At 40.6% G+C, this 26,399-nt stretch overlaps 1 protein-coding gene across 1 annotated transcript in view; it reads right to left on the reverse strand.

Annotated features, from left to right (window-relative positions):
• Positions 1-15,946: 15,946 nt before the first annotated feature.
• The window catches only part of LONRF1 (LON peptidase N-terminal domain and ring finger 1), a 37,978-nt gene continuing 27,525 nt past the window's right edge, over positions 15,947-26,399 (reverse strand). Inside the window, exons 8-12 of the mRNA XM_080797071.1 lie at positions 25,812-25,933; positions 23,341-23,499; positions 23,093-23,255; positions 20,078-20,230; positions 15,947-17,740 (exon numbers count right to left, since the gene is read on the reverse strand). Coding sequence (XP_080653197.1) covers positions 17,582-17,740; positions 20,078-20,230; positions 23,093-23,255; positions 23,341-23,499; positions 25,812-25,933 — 756 coding nt within the window. The 3' untranslated portion in view covers positions 15,947-17,581. The remainder of the gene's footprint in view (positions 17,741-20,077; positions 20,231-23,092; positions 23,256-23,340; positions 23,500-25,811; positions 25,934-26,399) is intronic.

Genomic DNA, 26,399 nt, shown 5'->3' on the forward strand with positions numbered 1-26,399 from the left:
GATCACTGTGTTGGTGCCAGTCCCGGCTGCCTTGGGCTTGAGTGGAGTCGGGCCAGGTGTTTGCCAGGGACGAGTAGCACCCGACTGCAGGTGCTTTCCCTGTGTTGTCCCCTGGGAAGGTTTTGTTGTTGGGGGAGGGGTAGGCTGCAGTCAGACCATCGGACTGCTCTCCGCCCCTCGCTGGGGCAGCAGCTGAACAGGCTTGTGTGGTTTTCACCCCCTCTCCCCGGGGCAGGAGTCACTTTGAGGTGATGCTGACCTTTGGGGTGGCTGCTTGCATGCTGTGACACTTGTGGTACTCGTTAGGATAGACCCCTGGGCAAGGTGTGTGGGAGGGGCTGAGTCCACAGGAGAACTCGAGCATAAAGCACCCTGTTAGCAAGCTAGGTGGAGAATGTTGGAGTTGTGCTTGTTCTCAGAGAAATCTCTGTGTCAAGGCTGGAGGGCAGGTGAGGCAAGTGGCACCTGACAGCTCTTTTGTCCCAAGAGGAGTCTTCTAAAGATCCCTGCCCCTTCTGGCATACACTCAGAGATTAGCAAATAAATCTTTCCATATACTCCCGGCTTCTTTCCAATGGCTGCTCCTATGCTGTATCTCAGAGGGTCTGTTCGTCATGCTGTCTCCTTATCGGCGGGAGCCTCAGTTTCCCCTTGCCCTCCTGGCTCTCCCAGAGCCAAGCCCACTGACTTTTTCAAGCTCCAGGTGTTAAGCCCCACTGATTGCAAGAACTCATGAAGTGAGGCCCCTCTGGTTTTCAAAGCCAAATGTTATCGGGGATTTGTCTTCTTAGTGTGAGTCCCCAGCACCTGGGGTGGCTGCTGTTAGGTCTCCTCCTCTCCGGTGTGTGTGCTCGCGGCATCCCTCCCTCACGCGGACCTTCCTGCCGCTCAGCTCCTGACCTCATCTCTGCCCTCCTCAGTGGGGCTTCTCCCCTACGTTCGCTTTGGAGAAGCTGTTCTGCCAGGCTTTGGGTCATCAGTGACACTGACTGGGTGTTTTCTGCGTGTATCCGTGTGGCAAGATAAGCCTAAGATCCTCCTCCTCTGCGCTTGTCCCCCCAGTCCAAATTTTGAAAATCTTACCAAGTTGGTGGTAACGTGAAATCATTTATTCATGTAAATCCAAATCTCTAGTCATTCTGTTACACGTTTTTTTTTGAGGAATGGCTATATGTCCAAGGTGCTAGAACCATTCAGATATTTTGACTTGGGATGGAAGGGTGGGTTTTCCTGGCTGTGTCTCACATTTACCAGCCACGCTGAGGGGAATGATAAATAGATGTTCTGGGACCCAAATGCATGATTGTGTTGAGTCTGACCTGCTGATTTGTCTCTAAATCCCTTCCTTTCCTCATGTTTGGCAACGTTATCTCTACCTACAAATACCTAGTAACCTGTAGTTACTAGAATCAGTTATGATCTAAGGGAATTTTCAGCTGGCTGTCACCATGCTTCCACACAACCTTTGCCTCATAATCCTTATCAGTCTGAAAGGAAGGCTGTGCTAATGTCCTGAGGCTGGGGAGCAAAGTGCACCACCTTGTTTACCACAGCTTTGTGGTAAATCTTGAAATCAGGGAGTGTGAGTCCTTCTACTTTTTTATGATTGTGTTAGCATTTCCATTAATTTTAGGATTGGTTTGTTCAGTTCTTCAAGACGAAGGCATCTGTATGCATAAGGAATATTGGTCTATAGCTTTCTTTTGGTATCTTTGTGACAGCCAGGAATAAGTCTGATTTTTAAGAGACCTATGAAATAGAGAAAATTTATAGCACAATACTCTGGAATGAATTTATCATTAAAGTAGTGTGTGTGTGTTTTTAAAGATTTTATTTATTTGACAGAGATTACAAGTAGGCAAAGAGGCAGGCAGAGAGAGGGAGGAAGCAGGCTCTCTGCTGAGCAGAGACTGCCCCCCCCACAATGTGGGGCTCCATCCCAGGACCCTGAGATCATGACCTGAGCCAAAGGCAGAGGCTTAACCCCCTGAGCCACCTAGACACCCGATGTTTGAAATGATTAAAGAACATTTCAAATCAAGATATTAAAGATCAGAGTTAAACATGGGGCCTAGGTGGCTTGGTTGGTTAAGCATCTGATTCTTGATTTTGGCTCTGGTCATGATCTCAGGGTTGTGAGATCAAGCCCCACACTGGCACGGAGCCTCCTTGAGATTCTTCCCCTCTCCCTCTGCCCCTCCCTCCACTCCCCACCCCCACCAAAATCAGCATTAACCTGAATTATGATAGACAATAGAAGAAAATCATCTTAGCAATGAAGACTTAATTACATTGTTCTCAAATAAGAACAGATTTAAGTGACTATATCGACTGACTTTGAGGAGGATAATGAAAACAGCCTAGGGAACTGAAAACAAAGAGTTCAGAAGGATACAAGAGGAAGTAAGAGAGATAGAAGATAGGGGATAAGCCACCAAGAGAAGAAAATCAGCACATTATTTTTTTAAATTATATTCAGGAGAACTTTTTTAGAAATGAAAGGTCTGAATATTCATATTAAGAGTCCACCATTTACCTAAGAAAACTGAACTATAATGTTCAAGTTTGAGTTCAAGCCTTTCAAACTATTAGACTTGAATGAATTTTTGTTTCGAAGCTGGAGGCTCCAGGTAAAAATCTAGATCACTTGCCAGACTGATTGTTGTTCTTTGTTATGCGCATGTCTACGTCCATGCCTGCTGTGGGGTCCCGCACTTAGGAGGTGCTCTGTTAATAACAACGGTTGCAACTATTTCACTTGCCACTTACTGCCCTGTTTGGGGGTTGAGCATTTGAGAGCAGGAGGTAAATCACAGGTCTGTTCGAACTCCACTGAGGTGGAAATATTCTTGGAACTAAAGGTATGTTTTTCTTTCACTCCCTGGGTTGCATAAGGAGTTCTTAAAACCTTTCACCTTGCCATTTTGTTTTTGTCCTTGCTTAAACATGTTCTAGCATGTTCTACCAGTCAACGATGAGTTACACTGTATGCTGCTACATCATTATTTCTTTACCTCCGTACTCAATTTGTTCATCATAGTAAAATTCACTTCAGTAACCCCGCAGCCACACATCTTTTTTTCCCTCCCTTCCTTCCTCTCTCTCATCCTTCCTTCTTTGCCTTTTGGAAGTATCTGATCTGCTTTTGCTTCCTTGGAGTATCTTGACTAATTTCAGTGGCACTGGTTTATAATCAAATGGATTAAAGGTTGGTAATTATTCATTGAGTACTCAGTAATAAAGGCATTTTAAAGAATGCAGAAGCTATTTTAAATATGGAACACATAATGTTATATACCTGTGTTCTATTGTTGCTTGTTTTGTTTAATTTAATTTAGATCTCTGCTAGTTGAAACTACATGAAGGGATAAGAATATCCTGCATGAGGGACGCCTGGGTGGCTCAGTCGGTTAAGCCGCTGCCTTCGGCTCAGGTCATGATCCCAGGGTCCTGGAATCGAGTCCCACATTGGGCTCCTTGCTCGGCGGGGAGCCTGCTTCTCTCTCTGCCTCTACCTGCCACTTTGCCTGCTTGTGCTCACTCGCTCTCTCTCTCTCTCTCTCTTTCTCTCTGACTAAATAAATAAAATCTTAAAAAAAAAAAATCCTACATGAAATCTGAGTAAATGACACAAAACGTGGAAAAAGTACAATGCGTGATGGCTGTTATAATCAGGACAGGCAGCAAGTAAAATAGGGCCAAGCAGAAAGAAAGACCATTTGAGCTACTTGAGAGGTTAGGCATTTGACAGCAGAGTGATTTTTTAGTTCAGCCTTGGAGGATAAGGAGAGTTTCACTATACAGTGTAGAGAAATATGGCTTCTAAGACAAGAAACCAATGCATAGGGCTGGTAGTGGAGGGTTCTCGGAGACCGTGTCAGGAAATATGTGCCAAAAATGCAGTAAGAGGCTGAGAAGCACTGTAGGCTGAAGGTAGAGCTGCAGAGGTTAGACTTTATCCTTCATTACAGGTTTTCAAGCCAGGGAACGAGATGATTGGATCAGAATTTTAGAAACGTTTTTCTTGAAGTGGTGAAGGGGGTAAATGATGGAGGGAGAGACAATCAGAAAAATTCATGAGACGAGGTGGTCTACCCAAGTAGTCTTCAAACATTTTTGTTCATGAAGTCTCTCAAAAATTTGAGAAAAAAGTTCCTCTTCACATATTTTAAGTTGAGGTATATGTTTTTATCATAAATTTAAATAATGACAAAAAAGTGCAATTTTCAGCTTACAGTAACAATATTTTACAATAAAACAGTATAAGACTATTTTTAAATGTACTCAATGGAATAAATATGGCAGCAATTTGATTTTTATCCATAACCATTTTTTAAAAATATACAATCTCTTCTTTAATCCTTTTGTTCTTTAATTCCATTCTATTATCCTTCCAAGAAGGTTATATAACATATTTTATACTTGAAAGTCTTTTATTAATCACAATTTTTTTGCAACAAAACACACATGTATATGTATATAATATACATATATATGTGCCAGGCCTAAATCCCTTGAAGCCAGAAATTAAAAATTGACCTACTTGAATTTTTTTTTTTAAGATTTTATTTATTTATTTGACAGGGAGACACAGCGAGAGAGGGAACACTAGCAGAGGGAGTGAGAGAGGGAGAAGCAGGCTTCCCTCCAAGCAGGGAGCCTATTGTGGGGCTTAATCCCAGGACCCTGGGAACATGTCCTGAGCCCAACGACTGAGCCACCCAGGCGCCCCTTGAAATAGTTTTAATAGCAGTAGGCATATAAGGAGAACACAAGTGTATCGATGAATGTATCAATTTTATCCTGCCACCTTTCCAAATTATATAGTGCAGTTTCTGAATATAAACAAAATTCACTCTACACAAAGATTTTTCATGTGTCAAAAAGTAATAAACTCAACTTTATGTTCTAACTCTGAGGAAGATAATAGTGCTTGATAGTGCTACTTCCTGAAAATAAATTTGTAAGACATCCAGTGTTGTTTCTGAGTTGCCTAAGTGGAAATTAAACCCAAATTCCAGATTCACATTCTCTATTCTGCTGAATTTCACTCCTTCAATATTGCTGCAAACTAAAGAATCGTAGCTAACCCCCGAAAGCAATGACAATTCCCACTTTTCTTTTGTCTTCTAAAACAAGAGTTGAATCTTCCCTGTATTTCTCGCTTTTGCTCTTCTTTAAGGATAAATGGAAAATTTATTCAGGGAGTATAAAATTGAATGGCAGAAGACTGATGCTGGACAGTGTCAAGTCAGAAACTTTTTATAAGTAGAGTTTTTACTATCCCAGGTTGTATAGCCTCGAACATTCTCCACTTAGGCCCTTCTGTATTCCTGCCTTCCCTGAGTATACCTGTTTAATGATTCTGTAGAAGACTATCTTCAGATGTTCGTGTTAGACATATAGTTACGATAATCGTGGTTATTTCTCATTGGAGTAGTTACTATCCTGCTGCATATTTTATATACATTGTCTCTAACCCCTATTTTGAAAAGGAGGAAACTGAGGTTTTATATACATGAAAATACCTACCCCAGCCCAAACATCCAGTTAGTAAAGGGGACTGGATTTAAATTTGGTTGCTTAAAGTGGTATCCTTTATACAGAAAGAATGTACTATAGTCTATGAAGCTGATGACAGGCTTTAAAAGTGTCAGTCTTAAAAAGTCATTTAACTTTACTTTCTATATTGTTCCCATTACAAAAGGAAAAATCTTATAAGAATTCTGAGTACCATGTTTTTTTAATTTATTTTTTAAATTCCAATATGATTAATGCATGTCATATTAGTTTCAGATATACAATATAGCAGTTCATTATTTCTATATAGTACTCAGTGCTTATCATGTAAGGGTACTCTTAATACCCTTCATCTATACCCCCTCACCCCCACCCCAAGCACATCCCTTCTGGTAACTACTAGTTTGTTCTCTATATGTAAAATTCTGGGTTCTTTGTTTGTCTTTTTTCTTCTTTGCTTATTTGTTTTCTTAAATTCCACATATGAGGGAAATCATATAGCATTTGTCTTTCTCTTATTTCGCTTAGCATTATACTCTCTAGATCCACCAATGTTGTTGCAAATGGCAAGATTTTATTCTTTTTCATGGCTGAACAATATTCCATTGCATACATATACCAATCTTCTTTATCCATTTATCAATCAGTAGACAATATGGTTGCTTCCACATTTTAGCTATTGTAAATAATGCTACAACAAACATAGGGGTGACATTATCTTTTCAAATTAATGGTTTTGTATCTTTTGGGTATATAACCAGTGGTGGCATTACTGGATCATATGGTAATCCTATTTTTACTTTTTGGGGAATTCCCATGCTGTTCTCCATAGTGGCTGCACCAGTTTGCATTCCCATCATGAGGGTTCTTTTTTCTCTACATCCTCCCCATCACTGTTGTTTCTTATTTTTGATTCTAGCCATTCTGACAGATGTGAGGTCATACATACATCATTGTATGATGATGAGTGATGTTGAGCATCTTTTCGTGTGTCTGTTGGCCATCTGGATATCTTCTTTGGAGAAGACATTCATTCGTTCATATCTTCTGCCCATTTTTAATCGAATTATTTGGGTTTTGGGGGGTCTTGAATTGTGTATGTTCTTTATATGTTTTGGATACTAACCCATTATTGGCTATATCATTTGCAAATATCTCCTCCCATTCAGGAACTTGTCTTTTAATTTTGTTTTTGTTTTCTCTGCTGTGCAAAAGCTTTTTATTTTGATGTAGTTTCACTAGTTTATTTTTACTTTTCTTTCCCTTGCCTTAGGAGACCTATCTAGAAAAATGTTGCTATGACCAACGTTAGAGACATTCCTGCCTGTTCGCTCTTCTGGGATTGTTCTGGTTTCAGATCTCACATTTAGATCTTTATTCCATTTTGAGTTTATTTTTGTGTATGGTATAAGACAGTGGTCAGTTTCATTCTTTTGCATGTAGCTGTCCAGTTTTCCCAACACTTGTTGAAGAGATGGTCTTTTTCCTATTGGATATTCTCGACTCCCTTGTCATAGATTAATTGACCATAAAGTGTGTGTTTATTTCTAGGCTCTTAGTTTCATTCTATTGATCTATATTTCTATTTTTGTGCCAGTAACATACTGTTTTGATTATTACAGCTTTGTAGTATAACTTGAAATCTGGGATCATGATACCTCCAGTTTTGTTTTTCTGTTTCAACACTACTTTGGCTATTCAGGGTCTTTTGTGGCTCATATAATTTTAGGATTGTTATTCTGTGAAAAATGCTGCTTGTATTTTGATAGAAATTACATTAAATCTGTAGATTGCTTTTGGTGATATGGACATTTTAACAATATTTGTTCTTAAGACTAGTCCATGGGCATGAAATATCTTTCCATTTGTTTATATTTTCTTCAGTTTCTTTCATCCATATTTCATAGTTTTCACAGTATAGGTCTTTTACTTCTTCAGCAAAATTTATTTTATTTTATTCTTTTTGGTCTAATTAGAATTGTTTTCTTGATTACTCTTTCTGCTGATTATTATTTGTGCATAAAAGTACAATGGATTTCTATATATTGACTTTGTATCCTTCAACCTCACTGAATTCATTTATCAGTGTTAGTAGGTTTTTTGGTGGAGTCTTTAAGGTATTCCGTATATAGTATCATGTCCAATGCAAACAGTGAAAGTTACTTCTTCTTTACCAATTTGGATGCCTTTTATTCCTTTTTCTTATTTGGTTGCTGTGGCTAGGACTGCTAATCTTATGTCGAATAAAAGTGGTGAGAGTGGACATCCTCGTCTCATTCCTGATCTTAGGGGAAAGGCTCTCAGTTTTCACCATTGAGTATGATGGTCACTATGGGTTTTTTTAACATACGCACTTTATTATTCTAAGGTATCTTAAATGGACTTTAAACTCTGTCAAATGCTTTTTCTGTGTCCATTGAAATGAACATAAGCTTTTTATCCTTTCTCTTGTTGATGTGGCATATCATGTTGATTGATTTGGGAATACTGAACCCCCTTGCCTCCTAGGAGTAGTCCCACATGGTCATGTTATGTTGAATGATTTTTTAAAATGTATTGTTGGATTTGGTTTACTAATACTTTTTGATGATTTTGGCATCCATGTTCATCAGAGATTGGCTTATAATTTTGGTTGTTTTTTGTTTGTTTTGGGTGTTTTATTGTTTGTTTTTTTGTAGTGTCTTCATCTGGTTTTGGTAGGAGGGCAATTCTGGACTCGTAGAATGAATTTGGAAGCTTTGTGTCCTCTTCTATTTTTTGGGAATAGTTTGAGAAGAGTAGGGATTGACTCTTCACTAAATACCTGGCAGTATTTGCTTGTATATGGACTTCTCTTTGTTGGAAATTTTTTGATTACTGATTCAATTTCATTGCCAGTAATTGGTCTGTTCAAGTTTTCTATTTCTTCCTGCTTCAGTTTAGGGTGGTTATATGATTCTAGGAATTTACCCATTTCTTCAAGATTGTCCATTTTGTTATATAATTTTTTATAATATACTCTTACTATTTGTCTTTCTGTGGTGGTATTTCTCCTTTTATTTCTGTTTTATTTGAGTCCTTTCTCTTTTAGATGAGTCTGTCTAAAGGTTTATCAATTTTGTTTCTTTATTTAAAGAACAAGCTCCTGGTTTCATTAATTTATTTTTTTAGTTTTTATTTCACTTATTTCTGATCTAAGCTTTATTTCCTTCTTTCTGCTGTTTTGGGTTTTGTCATTCTTCTAGCTCCTTTAGGTGTAAGGTTTGAGATTTTTCTTGCTTCTTGAGGTAGGCCTATATTGCTATCAACTTCTCTCTTAGAATAGCTTTTGCTGCATCCCAAAGATTTTGGACCATTGTGTTTTCATTTTCATTTGTCGTCATGTATTTTTTGAAATACTCTTTGGTTTCTTGGTTGACCCACTTACTTTTTAGTAGCCTGTTATTTAACCTACATGTATCTATGTTCGATCAATTTTTTCTTGTGTTTTATTTCCAGTTTCATAGCACTATGGTTGGAAAAGATGTGTAATATGTCTTCAGTGTTTTTGAATTTATTGATGCTTGTTTTGCAGCCTAATATGTGATCTATTCTGAAGAATGTTCTCTGAGCATTTGAAAAGAATGTGTATTCTGCTGTTCTAGGTTAGAATGTTCTGATTATATCAGATTCATCTGGTCCAATGTGTCCTTCAAAGTCACTGTTTCCTTGTTGATTTTTTGTTTAGAGGATATATTCATTGATGTAAGTAGGGTGTTGAGGCATTTTACTACTATTATATTACTATCAATTACTTTCTTTGTTAATGGGGGCTTTGTGTGTTTGGGTGCTCCCAAGTTGAGTGCATAAATATTTACAATAGTTATATGCTCTTCTTGGATTTTTCCCTTCATGATTATGTAATGTTCCTCTTTGTCTCTTATTACATTATTTGTTAGGAGGTCCATTTTTTCCCATATAAGTCTTGCTACCCTGGCTTTCTTTTCACTTCCATTTGCATCACTGCTTTCCCATCCCTTCACTTTCAGTGTGCACGTGTCTTTAAGTCTGAAATGAGTTTTTTTGTAGGCAGCATGTAGAAGAATTTTGCTTTTGTATACATTCTGTTACCCTGTGTCTTTTGATGGAATGTTTAGTTCATCATTTACATTAAAGGTAATTTTTATTATTTTTTAGTTGAGAAGGAGCACAAGCGGGCAGTTGGGGACCAGTAGAGGGAGAGGGAGAAAGAGAATCTTAGGCAGGTTCCACACCCAGCACAGAGCCCTCCGTGGGGCTTGTTCTCACAACCCTCAGATCATGACCTGAGCAGAAATCAAGAGTCAGACACTTAACCAAGTGAGCCACAGGGCCCCCCTCAAGGTAATTACTGATAGGTGTGTTCTTAATGCCTTTTTGTTGTTTGCTTTATGATTGTTCTTGTTCTCTGTTCTTTTATTCTCTGCTCTTCTTTATGTTTGTTGGCTTTCTTAAGTGAGATATTTGTATTCCATTTCTTTATTTTTTGCAATTCTATTACCAGTTTTTTGATTTAAGAGTTACTATTAGGTTTATATATAATACCTTGTGCATGTAGCAGTCTATATTAAATTAGTGGTTGTTTAAGTTTGAACACATTCTAAAAGCACTGAGCTTTTACTCCTCTCCTCCCTCACCCCCCATTTTAGATCTATAGTGTCATACTTTACACCTTTTATTGAAACCCTTAATGGATTTTTATAGATTTTTTATAGATATATTTATAGATTTTTATAGATATATTTTTTGCTTTTGTGTTTTCCTATTTTTCTTATTTCTGCTTATTGATTTCCCTTTCCACTCAGAGAGTGCCCTTTAATAATTTTTGTAAAACTGGTTTAGTGGTGAAGCAGTCCTTAAGCATTTTTTTTTTTGGTCTGGGAAACTATTTATCTCTCCTATTCAGAATGATGGCCTTGCTGGATGTACTATTCCTGGTTGTAGGTTTTTCTCTTTCAGCACTTTGAACACGCTACTCCCTTCTGGTTTGTGCAGTTTCTACTGAAAAAGTTCTGATAACTGTTACATAGAAGAGAAATCCCATAAAGTTTTCTTTTCTCTTGCTACTTGTAAAATTCTCTTTATCACAACTTTTTGCCATTTTAATTACTATGTGCCTTTGTGTGGACCTCCTTGGATTGATTTTTGTTAGAGGGTGTCTATCGCCTAGATCTGGAGATCTGTTTCTCCACAAGAGGGGAATTTTTGATGATTTCTTAAATTTTTGGTTCCTTTTTTCCTCTCTTCTCCTTCTGGGATCCCTATAATGGGCATATTACACGCTTGGGGGGATGGTCTCTGAATTCTCTTAGTCTCTTCTCATTTTCATTTTAATGCAATTCTTGTCTTTCTCCTATTCAGCTTGATTCCTTTCCATTACTCTGTCCTCCAGGTTGCTGACCTATTCTACTGCTTGTCTACTCTTTATTCCCTCTAGTGTATTTTTATTTCAGTTACTGAGTTCTTCATCCCTGGTTGGTTCTTTTTTATGTTTTCTACCTCTTTGTTGAGAAGCTCACTGAGATCTTCCATTCTTTTCTCAAGTCCAGGGAATATCTTTATGACCATTATTTTAAATTCTTTATCAGACATTTTACTTCATTTCATTTAGGTCTCATGGCTTTGTCCTGTTCTTTCATTTGGTACCTATTCTTCTGTCTCCTCATTTTGTCTAACTCTCCGTGTCTGTTTCTCTGTGTTATTAAGTCAGCTATGTCTCCTGCTCTTGAAAGTAGTGGCCTTAGGAAGAAGAGGTCTAGTGCCCTGCAGGACAATGCCCCCACATCTCTGTGGGTTGCACATACCCTACTATTGTGCCTGACCTGCGTTTGACTTCAGTCGTCTGCAGTGGCTTTTTTTGCCTATTGCGGGCAGGATTTGGTGCCTGTGAAGTTAATATCTTGGACTTGCGTTGAGTCCAACCGGATGTTTGCCAAAGTTGTAGCAGCACTAAACTGTGGAGAGCTCTCCTTGTGTTGAAGCCCCTGTGAGGCTTTTGTTGGGTGGGGCCTGCAGTCAGACCAGATGTCTGCTCCCAACCTATTGCTGGGACGAATGTCAAATTGATATGTAGTTATTTCCCCCCACTCCAGTGGCTTGAATCACCTTGGAGTGGTCTTGGCCCTCTTGGGCTGCTTATACACTGCCAGAGTCGTGGCACCATTTTGTGTGGTCTCCTGCTGACGGCGGGTTAGAGTAGGTGGGTCTGTAGAACAGAAGGGCTGGTTTCACTATGAGCACGCTAGGCAGAGAGTGTTGGAGCTGCACTGGTTCCTGCAGGTGTCTGGGTATCTAGGCTGGGGGGTGGAGGAAGGAAATGGTATCTGACAGTTCTTTTGTTCTCAGAGAAGTCTCTTAAAGATTCCTGCCCTTCCAGAGCATGTTCTGAGAGTAGTAAGTAAACTTCCTTCCTGTATACCCGTCTTCTTTCAAACTGCTGCTGCTTTTTATTTTAAAGATTTTATTTATTTATTTGACAGACGGAGATCACAAGTAGGCAGAGAGGCAGGCAGAGAGAGAGGAGGAAGCAGGGTCCCCACTGAGCAAAGAGTCTGATGTGGGGCTCGATCCCAGGACCCTGGGATCATGACCCGTGCCAAAGGCAGAGGATTTAACCCACTGAGCCACCCAGGTACCCCTCAAACTGCTGCTTCTATGCTTTATCTCAGTGTGCATGTTTGTTGTGCTGTCTCTTTAAAGGTGGGGACTCAGTTTCCTACTGCACTCTTGCTCTCCCAGAGTGGAGTCTGCTTATTTTTTTTAAAAAATTTTTTTTTTTAAGATTTTGTTTATTTATTTGAGAGAGAATGAGTGAGAGAGAGCATGAGAGAGGAGAAGGTCAGAGGGAGAAGCAGACTCCCCAAGGAGCTGGGAGCCCGATGCGGGACTCGATCCTGGAAGTCCGGGATCATGACCTGAGCCAAAGGCAGTCGCTCAACCAACTGAGCCACCCAGGTGCCCATGGAGTCTGCTTATTTTTAAAGTTCCAGGTGTTACATCACTGATTATATGAACTTGTGATGTTAGGCCTCTCTGGTTTTCAAAGACAAATGTTAGGGGGATCCCTCTTTCCAGTGGGGGTCCCCCATGCCTCGGGTGCCTGGCATGGGGTCTGTACACTGTTCTGTGCCTTTAGTTGTCCCCCGTCCCTCCTGTGGACAGTCTTGTAGGTCAGCTTGGTTCCCGACCTCATCTCCCTTATTACTCTTCTTGGTGTGGCATCTTTATATTTGACTTTAGAGGGTTTGTCCTGCCAGTCTTTGGGTCATTTTCTGGGTTATTTAACTGGTTGGGTGTTATGTAGGTACATCTGTGGGACAAGATGAGTTGAGTATCTTCCTCTTCCACCATCTTTCCTGGAAACCCTTTGGTTAGCATGGTTTAATATTTTTACCACTAAACTAGGTTTTCACATTCACTTCTCTTGATATTTCCTAATAGCAAACAGTGGAAGGATAATGCCAAATACTCTGAGAGGTTTTTTGTTGTTGTTATTGTTTTGTTTTAAAGGTATATGCCTCTACAATCATTCTTGACTACTTTACTATTTCCAGTTTCTGGTCTTCAAGCTTTTGTGTACTTGAAACATGACAAACTTGATCAGTGCAACCATGCTGTTCATAAAGGTTCACGGAGTCACAATTTCAAATAGTAAATCCCAAGGAGTAAGTAGTTGTAGATTGAACAGATGAGCTCTAGATGGCTGGCCATCCCTACAGGAAAGACATACAGGAATTTCTAAAGAAAAATATACCACCTGTTGATGTATTGATTTCATTTTTCCATAGTGTTTTCTACTTAATATACCATGGTAATCGTGGTATAATTGTACTTTTAAATTATACTTTTTCACACGGTCTCTCCATTTGTTACCAATAATAGGCACTGGTTGTTTCTAAGCTTTTGCTGTTCTAGAGACATTAAGAGTATCATCATACAGGTGGATTCTATTTTCTTGAATTAATGTACTTCCTTTAAAATAAGATTGGGTCAAAGAATATGACCATTTTAATGATCCTCGACACATAAACTGCAACATAACTTTCTAAAAAGATTGTTAGCAATTTACACTGCTCCCAGAAGTATATGGCCAAGCCTGACTTGGCCATCTCACAACCTGGGTGAGCTGCTTAAAAATAAGCTTTAATTTCATCACTGTAAAATGCCTATCGTGTGTCAAGCCTGCGATGTCAGAAAGTCAAGTGAATCATTTCCAGACCCTTCCTTATACACTGACCTTCTTAGATGTTTTATAACTTGATATGGTGGTAAGGTTGAGCCAGATGCCTAGGTTCAAAGTCAGTTTCACCGCACATTAGCTGTGTAAATCCTTTGACAATCACTTAACTACTTAGTCTTTCAGTTTTCTCATCCGTACAAGGAGAGAATGCCTACTTCACAGGATTTTTCTGTGGATTAAATATGGTCTTACTACATGTTGAAAGTAAGCCTATGCTCTTTTCAATACCCTAAGGCAAGACCCCAAAAAATCCTTATGCATACATTTAATTTTGGTGAACAGCCAAAAGCTATTTGGAGGCAGGTCTGCAAGAGAACTCATTTATTAAACTGAGTTATAAATGTTTAATGTATAAAACCACTTAACATTTTAAAAGTGCTGGCATTTAAGCATTAGTTTGTGGGGAAAAAAATATTTTTTTATGAAGAAAATTTATATTGAATTCATACTAGGCCAGTCCTCTCGTTGCAGATCAATGCCAGACAACGGAGTTACTGCTATTCTGTTTGTCCTCAGTCTGCCTGTGTAAGCGTGCCTTCTTTCCCTTTAAATGAGTCAGTTTGGTCCCTGAGAAAGCAAGATTATTTTTGTCTTGAGGCCTGAGAAAACTACTCGTATTAATTGCTTCTTCTCTTGCACTCTCCTTAAGAGACTTCTGTTAGATGGATGTTAAAATTTTGAATCAATCCTCCACGTCTCACACTTTAATGGGTCTCTCCTTGTGTTCTGGAAGGGGCCCCAATCCAACCTTCCACCTCATTCATTTCATTCTTTGCATGCATTCTTATATTTTGCTCATCTACTTATTTTTATGATTCATTCACTGATTCAACAAACTTCTATTGAATGCTTCTGTAGTACCAGGGATTGTCTAAAAACATTTTTTAGATTTCCAGATATTTTTGGAATTACACATCCTCAAATCAAAGACTGTTGAGTTTGTTGTCTCATTTAGAATTTTTCCTCAAATTTCTAGGATTTGTCTATTTATCTTTGACATTTGGGATCCTTGTTCAGTCTTTCAGAATTGCTGGTTCAGTCACAGGTCACCTGCCTCCGTTAACTGGGGGGGGGGGGGGGGGGAACCATAGGGACACACGGCCACATGAGGTAGTGCAGAGTCTGCAGTCTTAAGAGTGTGGGTTCTCATTCCTACTGGGGATCTATAGCTAATGTTTCACGGGTCTTCTCTAGCCCAGTGTCCCCATTCTGCGATTTGGCTGGAGAACTACTGCTGTTGCTACCTATGGCTCAGCCCAAGTAGGGAAGAAGCCAAATGATCTACTTTTGTCAGGTGTTAGCTCCCCAAGAAATCCTCTGGAGTCTTCTAAGATCCTCCCCTAGTTTGGGGGATAGTCCTCCACTTCTGCAAAGCTGTGCTCTCCTCAGTCTTCTAGATTATGTCCTGTTTCCCTATCTCAGAAATTCCTCAAAAGCATTTGTCAGCTGATGGATTTTTGGTTTCAAAACATCATTAGATTTCATTTTCTTTCCTGTCATTTTGTTGGATTTGGAGGAGAGAAGGCAGGGCATCGCTCAGTCTAACCATCTTTATACAGTCTCTCTTCTTAATGGGCATTTATTTCAGTTCAGTGGTCAGCCTATTAAATCTGTCCAAACTGCTAGACACCAGTCATAACACTCGTGAGAGGGTTTATGCACGATTCAGTTACCTCCCGTCAGTGCCATCAGCAAAGTACAAGGAAAGTGCTATGGAGTTCAGAGTTCTATTTGAGTGAAGGTGTCTGGACTCCTTGAGGAACAGGAAGATACGGGCATGTGGAGACAGGCGTATTTAGAGAAGAGCAGCAACTAGCTACTTGGACTTGAAATGTTCAAAAGTGACAGAACTTAGTCACGTCAAGTGATGAGGGTAAGAAATCGATCAGGTCTTTGTTTCCCTTTCTGGATAAATGGTTCGTGAGGTACAGGACGAAAATAATTGTCCAGGGTTCCAAGAAAATCTATAGACATAATAACAGAACATTCATCACAAAATTAGGGTCAAATGATAAAACTCATGAATTCCCATTAGTATGTACATGTAGACAGAGATCCTTTCATGCCCATTTGTGTGTGCACGTATCAGCCGTAGATTCAGCACCAGGTAAATCCTACTACTTTCTCCTACATATTTTGAGAACTACAGGTAAAATCTGCATGTATATTACTACCCAGACACTACTCAACGGGCATCCAATCGTTTATTATAAGAAAGTTTACCACTCCAGAACTACCCGTAAGGTATTTTTGGGGAATGGCCCACTCTTTGGACAAATCCTTAATTAGCATAATTGTGGGGGCAAAGGAGAGTTCACTAGGCAGTCATTTCTGAATACATTTTTTATAAGAATAGTCACTGTTCAATGACTTATCTATATTTGGAAAATCCTACCTGGGAAATTGAGGCCTGGTGTTTAATCAAGGAATCTCAAATGGGGGTAATGGGAAGAATCGTGTCTTTACCCTAATTCTAAATGTTGAAAAATGGCACTTCAAAGGTTTGTTTTAAGGCCTAAAGCCACTTTAAGACCCTGGATTGTTTAGTCAAAAATGATCAAAAGAAGTATTTTGAAGGCTATAAGCTTCTCGTGTCACAAAACAATAAGCAAAACTCATCTGATCTTTGTGACACTGACCTAAAATATAAGAAAGAAATTATTATGAATTTAGCTTTTATTCAAAATTAAATAAGCAAAAGCAAAAGTTTAAGAAACTTTTACAAAGTACTTACATAAAAGAAAGTTAATAGGGACAGTCACAAGTTTGCAACAAATAATTACAAAAGTATCTAGGGCAGCAAGAATATAAACCATGTCACAGCATGGTGATCTAATTGTGATATGAATAAGGCATAACTAACATTTGCACCAAGACCAGAATTAAAAAATAAAACATACTTTAAAAGCTTAGTTCTACATTAAGCTTCTCCTCTTCCCCCGATCCTTAATGCATGTATCCTATGTAATTCTTTTAAACACATCATGTCAAACTATAAATTATATAGATGGGCAGTTAATGTGAAAAGCCCCCTAAAATGTACAAACTAACTGGTACTGAGTTGAGTTCTCCATTTACCTTTATGTACAGTTAAATGTAAACCATATTTTCACAGTTTTGAGTGTTTTATGAATAGATGCACAGTACCATGGCAGGTTTGCAATTGTTCCTGAAAACTGGCTCTAGGGTCTGCATCCCAAGCCTGCCGGCCTCTAGGACGCAGGTATTTACATAAATAAGGAACTGTGTCATAGTCAGTGGTCAAGACAGTTCAGCAAGAGCAGGATTTCCAACCGAGAGAGATACTCAATACCGTAGCTTACAGACTTGTGCAAATAGAAGCATTTAGGACAGATACATCTGAGGCGAATTCAACTCGCAAAAACTTGTCTCGCTGCTGTTGTAAACTCGGGCAATAACCAACCCTCAGCAAGGTCTGCTCTCTATGGCTTTTTTTTTTCTTTTAAAATTTTAAAGCCAGAGAAAATGCATACACACGCGCGCGCACACATACACACACACCCCACATACACACAGTTCTTGTTTCGTTTTAGAATATGGTACATAGTGCAACTTCATGACAATGTAGAGGTCTGACACACATTCAGTGCGTGTTTTTCTGTGCAAGTTCTTAGTGGTCTCCGTCCTACTTGAAGGTACTGATTTGCAGAACCACATGATTCAGGAGGTTGAAGGAAGTGGGGGGGGGGGGGAGGTTTCCTTACATTTCTCAAACCAGCACTGGATGTGCAAAAGGCAGCAGACAACCCGGCCGTCGGCACAGCCAGATCAGGGTAACTTCAAAGGAAGATCCAAGCGGTCCGTTTACTTAGATTGGTCTCTAGAAAAATAGGTCAGTATATGCTGTATCTTTGTCAACCGTTCTTTCAAAGACTTCATCGACAAGACAGACAGCTGGTATCGGGGATCTACAGGGAGAACGGCCAGGAGCCACCAACACCAAGCTGGTCCGTTAGGGGTTGCCTAAAAAAGATCAAGTTCATAGTGTTAATACAAGGCACATCTCTGGGACAAAAGCAGTACCAACAAGCCACTGGTCACTGAGCGCTTTACTACGTGTCCGAGAGCCTCTCTCAAATTCTTCTGACAGGCAGGTAAGGAAGGCTCTTACGCCCGTATGAAAGAGGGAAAGGGGCCACCGGACTGAAACCCAGACCTGAAGCCAGGGCCGGCCCACTCTCCTCGGCCCCGCGCTGCCTTGCGGCAGGGTCTCTGCTTCAGGCTGCGGACGTCTGGGCACCGTCCTGTGCCTGGTGTCCTGTTCAGCAGCAGGTCTGACCTCTCTCCACTAAGACGCCAGCGGCGGCACTTCCCAGGGGCGGCAGTGAAGTTTTCTCGAATTGCATGAGGGGTGAGGTATTAAACGTGAAAGACACACATGGAGTAACAAGGGAAAAGAGGAGACGAGCCGTCGAAGACCACGACACGCCAAATGTGCCACGGGGACAAAACTGTCCTAACTCAGAACTACTTTCTTAAAATACATATCTAAAACGTTAAGCTGATATTTAAAAATGTCTGCAAAGAACTGTGGAAACCTAGGCAAGATAAGAAAAGGTCTCCGCCTCTAGCTTTGTTTAAAAAATAAACATTTCCAGCAAAGAAGACGTTCGGATGTTGCTCTGGTGTTGCAAGGGCTGTCTACGTACGGGCTACTGAAAGAACTTGGAATTTGTACACAAGAATTTTTAAGCCACTTCTGTTGCACACTGGCTTGCTTCTTATTGAACCTGAAACCTGAGGTTTCAGAATGACCAAAGGTGCTCCCGAGATCAATGTGGATCCCTCTAGAATCTCCTAGAATCACGGTGAAGTTGCTGTGTTTGTGGAGTATCTCTGCTCAGCATCACTACCCCCTTCTCCTCACATTTCAGGGGGGTTGGAAACGTTTCCCAGAATCCGTTCCCTCACATGGTTCTGGGTTAGACTTGGCTAAGGAGAGGCACACTTCTGTGAGATGTGGAAGTTGGAAGAGAAGAAACCATTGTTCTCCAGAGACTGTTGCAAAGTGTCGGCAGATCCGCAGGAGCATTCCAGAGAATTCTTAGCAGCCACCTGCTACAGACTGATACTGGTGGGTACCTCCCTGGTCTTCCTAAGAATTACAGAAACTTCCTGCAAGTTCTTGAGAAGATGGTGCTTCGCTGCATCAGGCTGAGATCTATGGTGGCAGGTCCCCTGTCTCCCATCCGTGAGGTCCCTGATCTTCACTCCTCCAGCTCTGCCAACAGCTGTGTCGACTCTACGTCCTACAGTAAACCTCTCCCACCTGGATTATACAGCGTGGCCGCTTTTGTTTTCCTGACCGAGTCCTGACTCCCAACAATACTACCAGAAAGCAGTGCTAGAGGACTGAATAATAAAAGGGAAGGGTGGTGAACGCAAGGTTGGATTTTTACATTTAAAATCTACTCGTTCAATTTTATGATTATCAAAGGCTATCCTGTCCCAGCTAATCAGATTCAGGTAGCCAGGATAAAACAAATGTGTGGCTACTGCTGGGATGCGGGACACAGAGGGGTACTCAGTTCAAAGAAGATGGTCTGTTGTTAGAAGTGCAAGTTCAGGTGAAGGATTCAGCTGGGGTTCAGACAGACTTAGGCGAGCCTTTGAAAACCAGAATGAGAGGCAGTGTCCATCACACTGGGATCTAGTCTCTCTCCCTCTTCATCTCTTTTTAGACATTCCATTATGAAATCTACTACCCTCTGACCATCAACATTTTAATCAATTCAAAATGCTTAGGTCTAAAAGTTAGTGTTTTGATGAATCTATCATCAGATTTTCCAGAATGAGGATACTTCTTTTTGTGCACCAATCGGCTTGCACAGAAAGTGCCTTCTATACATTGAAGTTAAACATAAACCTTAAGTACCTGAGCAAGACCATCAGAACGATAGTTTCCTGAGGAGTGAAGTGTTAAATGTGAAGAGACACAAAACCCAACTGTCACAGAACAGCTGACTGGCTCCAAGGCTGACTAGGTCTCTTAATCACAATTTACTAGGTGGGTACCATTTTACTAGAATATTCCACCTTCCACTCCTTATGCCTCCTTCAAGCAAATCCCCTGTCAAGGGCTTTGTTCTATGCACTCACAGCTACAGCTACCTCAGGTGACAACTCTGTCCTTGCCCATTCCTATGCAAACTGTAGTGGACATCAAAGGAGAACAGGGTCATGACTTTAAAGACAGCAGGGACAAGGAAATGTAGTGTAAAAGGAAAACAAAACCTAAAAATCCACTAATTTGAGTTTATTTAAAAAAGACTTTTGGAAACAATATCCAAGCCATCCTACCTGAAGGTTCTCCTCCCTCCCAGGCATTGAGCCAAAGTGCTGAAGAATTTGGCTTCGAAATCTGTCTCTTAAATTCTGAAACCAGCTGCAGGCTTGTGAGTAGACCAGGTCATGAAGCTGCCTGAGGTTCTTGATCTCCTCTTCACTCTCAACCTAGAAACACAACAGTCAGTTCAGACTCGTGTCTAGTCTCCCGGTCCCTTATCTCTAACCCTACAGAAATGAGAAAATAGTAAGAATTTAGAAAGAGGCAATACCTATTCCAGTGCTGGATCAGAGTACTCTGCAATATATTATATATGTATATAAAATATATATCTCATATATATTATGCATTTCTGCCTCACGTGCTGCCCACGGCCAGACGAAAGACGCAGCAGTGGATGGCTACCCCCTTGCCCACAATACCGTGGACCCTCCCGACAGCTTCCAGGTGGGAGCGGGACTCCCGAGGGTGAGTTCTTGGGTAAAGGGTTATGCAAATTTGAATTCCTTTTTGGCTTTATGGATTAATGGCTCTTGAAAATAGTAGAGCAGTAAAAGGGAAGACCAGGGGGGAAGTTTTAGGCAGAGCTACCACGGCAGAACCCAGGAACGGGATGGAGGGCAACCATAATGACACCTTTTTACCAGGGAACTGGGTAATAAGAAACTAAAACCAGCATATCAGAAAAGAGAGAATAAATTATGCCACGATGAAGTGCTTCCTGTGAAGACCAAGGCTGGGGCTGCCTCCATCATCCCTCCCTGTATCCTGCAGACAACACGAAATTAAACGCATCCGCCTTGCAACCTAAGATCCAGAAGAGTAGCCTCACAGAACCCAGGAGAGAAAACAGAGCATTAACTCATCCATCCTGCATCGATTTCTTCAGCACGCACCTCTAGCCCACTCGCTCCGTGCCAGGGAGCGCGCCACTTCACATACATTAAGTCTTCCGAGCAAACACCAGGCCTGACTCAGCCTTTCATACTTTTAGAGTGACTCACTATAAAAACAATACACTTTTTATTTTTGAAAGATCTGAAATGAAAAATTAAAAATCACCTGCTTTTTGCACAGTGTGAATGTACTTAAATGCCACTGAACTATAGACTTCAAAATGATTAAACTGGTAAAATTTTGTTAATAAAAAGATAGAGGAACCATACAATTCAGTTGTGGTCTTAGAATGACAACGCAAGGTTCAGTCCCCTGCTAACACACATCGGTCTTGACAGGAGCCGGAAACAAACTTGTGACTTGTTAAAAGTATTAAAGAAAACTGCTACTTTGCACCCTGCTAAAATTCAAGGAAACCATGGGCTGGAGAAAACAATGACAAAAAGATGAGTGTCTGAGATGGAAAACAGAGCTGGCTAAAAGTGAGCAGAACTTGAAGCCTTCAGTAAAAGTCACAGAAAACAGAATCACTACACTAAGGAAAAAAAGAAAAGGCTTTGCTGTAAAAAACACATTTGAGAAGCTCTTCCAAAGAAGACAACAAATCATTATGGAGATGAGGCCTTAGGAGGAGGAAAAATCAAGACATTCCTAAGACTACAAAGACAGAACTGTCTCTAAACCTCAAATCTATAATGCTTTCAATATGCTGTTCTCTTGCCCCATATCGACAGTCACAGGGTGAGCCACATACTCAAGGGATTTTGTCATCAAATTCAAATGTGAAGATGTAAACTTGCAAAAAGCTAAAACGGGGCAGTACTTTTACAAGGAATATTGCCTTTAGCACATGATTCCGTTAACCAAGCGTGCCTGGTTGTCAAGGCACAGGTGTTAACAATCAGCTCAGAATTTCAACTCATTTCGAGCAGAAGGGGAAGGGAAATTTGTGCCATAGGCCACCAAAAGAAGCAGTGTCGTGTCCCCATGGCATCGGGAAGGGAAATTTGTGCCACAGCCCACCAGAAAAGAAGAAGTGTCTTGTCCCCATGGCATCTTTATAATCTAGGACAGGCAATATCAGACCAATCGAGTTCACCAGAGAGGCAGTACCGCATATGAAAGCAGAGCACTCAGGGGCCAGAAAGCTTGCTTTCAGTCACTTTTAGGACTCTGCCTCTAGGATCTTAGGCAAATTAACACCTTTTTTTAACCTCCCTCATCTGCTAGCTGAGTTTTGCAAATTCAATGAGCTTATGTCTGTTGAAGTGCCTAATGTCAACATTCAATAAGCGATTAAAATGAAGGGCCCAGTGGGAAAAGTTCATGAACAGTGAGAGCGTAAGATCAGTGGTTTTATAAAAAAGAAACTGCCTTTACTTTGGTACCTAACCTAACTGCAGATGGTGACTGAGCTACGGAAACATCAGAAGGGCCCCATGAACCCTGTCCCAGAAGGTCATCCCAATAAACCTCCCGAGGTAAGCGGTCACCAGGAAGTGCAGTGATGGTGGTACTTTCTCCGTGATGCCCTAGGCCTTGAACACATCACCCAACTATGTCCCTTTATCATTAAGGTTATGTCACACACGTATAGAAGAGTTTTTAAAGGATTTTGTGTTTACATTTATGTCACATTTCAGTCTGCTGATTGCATCAGTTTTGACTACTAAATTTAATCAAGAAGGGCAGGGATTGGCAGCTTTCCTAACTTAGATGGACTAAGCACCCACCATGCCCACATACTTCCAGGCACCATGCTGGTTCTAGAGCCTGGAGAAATGAAGACCTACGTTCTGGACACCCAGGCTCACCTGGAACTCTCTGTAAGAACGAGACAAGAAGAAGGTAACGAGCAGCTAAAATGTCTAACTCTAAAACTCTAAACCATTTTCCTCCAATGGTATCAACCACAGACCTTCCATCAGGTAAGAAATGTACATTCCTAATTTGTAACATACAACCATAATCTGCAAAACTAAGAGAGAACTTCTGATAAATACCAAAGTTCAGATCAGTGAGGATCTGAGAGGAAGAAGCGTTTTATATGCCTGGAAAAGTATCAGTCTGCATGCCCGTGTAAGGACTCGGGCAGAGGATACTGAGGTGGTGAAAAAATCAGTTTTTCATACCTTCACATCTTCCAGATATTCAATGTCTGCAGTGCAATATCCATCTTTCATTCCCCTTTTTAAAACTTTAAACCGTTTTCCTCCAACGGTATCAACCACAGACCTTCCATCAGGTAAGAAATGTACATTCCTAATTTGTAACATACAACCATAATCTGCAAAACTAAGAGAGAAATTCTGATAAATACCAAAGTTCAGGCATGCAAGTTCCAATACAAACAAAAATATTTATGCACAGAAAAGCGTACCTATTTTGTGTGTCACTGACACACATTCCAAATTGCTTAGTCCCAGTTTGCATACTTCTTCGAATCATCAATCTGTATCTTGGCTCAAATACGTGAAGAGGGCAAGGCACAGTGGGGTAGGCCATAGTGCAAACAAATATTGGAACATTCTTGGTCAAGCTGAAGAAGAAAAAAGTTTCATTATCACACATCAGAACATAAAAAAAATCTGTGAGGCTTGCCACATTATAAATTAATATAAACAATTAGCTCTAAATGAGGTGATTTTTATTTTTGCCAAGAGCAAGAATCAGCATGTCTTCATTAAGCTCTCCCAGATGCAATATTAATACTAAAAATCTGTGATCCTTTTATCAAAGTAAATCTGAATTTAAGATACTAAGTTATTATATAGAGCTAAATCATCTTTACGAATAAAAGGTATAATTAGTATTTAGTATTAAAAATTTGTTTAAAATATATGTAAGTTAACCTTTTGTCCATAAAATACTCAGAGAAGGAAAAATGAGCTCCCACAATAGACAAAAAGCAAATCCTTAAGATTCTTAGTGCATTTGAAAATATTTTCAAATGCACTATGAAAAACAGATTAACTTTTTTCAGGATGATTAAAATTAGGAATATTTTTCACTGCCAGATTGGCAGGAAATAAGAAGGATAAAGGCAACGCCCAGTTCTGGCAAGTTCGTGGGAAAAACCGGCAGTGCGGAGGACAGTTTGAAACCGTACAACCCTGCTGGAGAAGAATCTGGCTGCGTGTGTCAAAAACTTTAAAAACTTCATATCCTTTGAACTTCTAGAAATGATTCTACAAGCACTTTAGGACAGTTTACTGTAACATTGTATACAGTAACCAAAACTTAGAAGAGGGGACTAGTAAAATAGGCCTATCCACAAAATGAAGCATTGTTTTCATTAAAAGATGTGTACATGTTGACTTGGGGAAAAAAATAACAGGAAATTATAGACTAACATGAATGAAATGATCTCATTTTTGTTTAAAATGTATTTATACATATATTAAAATCTGGAAGGATATATGTCAAAATGCCCATGGGTGATTCCTTTCCGGTTATAGATTGTGACCTTCCTCCTCCCTTCCCCCACAGGCTCATTTACAGTATTTTCTAGTTTTCCTTCAAAAGGGCATAATTATATTAAAGTAATATTTCATAATACAAGTGCTCGTTCCTCTTTTGAAAATGCGTATTCTACCATCACTGAGCACTCTGTTGGGTCTTCTTTCAGCTCGTACGTTGACAAGCAGTGGATCTATTAATTAGGAAAACTCTTGAGCACCTGGGGATGTGCAACCTCTTTTAAAAAATCCCCTGTTGGTAAGCAGCAAGACTCCCTCTGACCTCCCTGCCTCACTCAGCAACCCCCTCCTGTGACTCCTTCCTCTGTCATTCGAAGATTCCAGTCTTTGGCAGAGTTTGGTTGTGTCACTATATTTAAGATTTCAAAAGTATATCTGAGGCTTTCTTATATCCGGCTTTTCGCACTGTTGACCAAAAAGGTTCATAATCCTCGTATCAAAATATTTTCTATCCTGAAAATCACACAACAGAACATGAGTTCCATGGAAGACCAATCAATATCCATTTTGGTACAGAGAAGACTGGAAACCGTCCTTCTGTGGAAGGCCCCTGGCCCCGTGAAGACAGTCAGTGGACACAAACTAATTTTGCAAGCACAGTTTTTTCTTAGAAAGTAAGAAAAAGTGTATTTTGAAAAATAGTAGAAACAAAACAAGGTATTATGTAAAAACTGCAATTCTGTTCTTCAGGGTGGAAGAAAAAGACTCAAGAAATTAAATACCTAGGAAAATTTAGAGAGACTCATGTGACTGGAGCAAGAGGGAAAGACATGAAGGGAAAAGAACGGAAGAGAAGGACGAGGAAGAAAGAATACAGAGCAACAAAAGCAGGTCCAACCTCCCAGCCCCGACTAGCCCTTGTGTGCTCGCTCTTCACAGCGGTCTATACCAGCTGTACCAGTCAATAATCTTCACTGACTGAGAATTTGGCCCCTAAATCACTCCTTCCAATTTCAGTCTCAGGCCTCAAGGTCCCACCCCCTTCCCCAAGCTCTAATTGGCTACTGCGCCTGCCAATCAGGGCCCTCTCTCCTCAACCCTCTTGTCCTGCCTCCGGGCACCAAGGCACCTGAGGGCTCCGTTCCCAGTTCCACTGCCTGAAGTCCCTGCAGGAAATCCCTCCTCCACCTAAAAACCTGCTAGGGGCAAAGAGCTGAGTTGCCAGCCTCCAGGGGAAGATCTGGAAGTTACCAGAGAAACTCTTAAAAACTTCTGTCTGTGGAGGACAGGGGAAGCTGACCAGGGTTTGTTTAAACTGCGCCTCTGGCTAGACTGGGTTGGACTGCAGACAGGATCCAGCTTGCTGGGAAGAGGTCTCTCCTTACTGTGTCAAAGGGCGGGGATCACAGTAACTTTATGAGAAGAAACTTACTGTGAGAGCTCAGCAGTTTCTTCATCATATATTTTTTTTCTCTCAGACAGCTCATCAGGCAGATACTTCACTATCAATTCTTCCAACAGCTGTGTGACACAGTACCTCCTATCTGCTAGATACTAAAAGACAATATTATTTTACATTCCAGTGCTTTTCCTACGGTATAAAACAGGCAAAACAGTTCAACTGAATAGAGTAAAGCCTTAATGCATATTTATACAGTCGAGTCTGAATTAATGGGGGAGGGGGGACATGACAATGGATGGTGCCAAACAGGTCCACCTGCCCAGGCTGTGCCCGAGACCCTTAAGGCTACGCGGCTGCAGTGGAAACTGCGCCTGGACAGAAGCCCCTGGTCTTGCGGTGGCCACAAATCCTCTCTTAGCAGCAGTCAGGCCTGCCCTGCCCTCTCCCACACCAAAGGCCAACTTCTCTCGCATGGCTCCTGGGTACTTCAAGCTAGCATTTTGTCGGAGAAACAAAAGCTAAGGAATAAAGAAAATAAGGCCCTCGCCTTGTTCAAGTTTGGTTCCCTATTTCAGGGGCGGAGTTCCCAGATCATTTTTCTTTCAGATTTTCCTTCCA

This window comes from Martes martes (genome assembly GCF_963455335.1).
Source record: "Martes martes genome assembly, chromosome: 2".
In the NCBI taxonomy this organism is placed as follows: Eukaryota; Metazoa; Chordata; class Mammalia; order Carnivora; family Mustelidae; genus Martes; species Martes martes.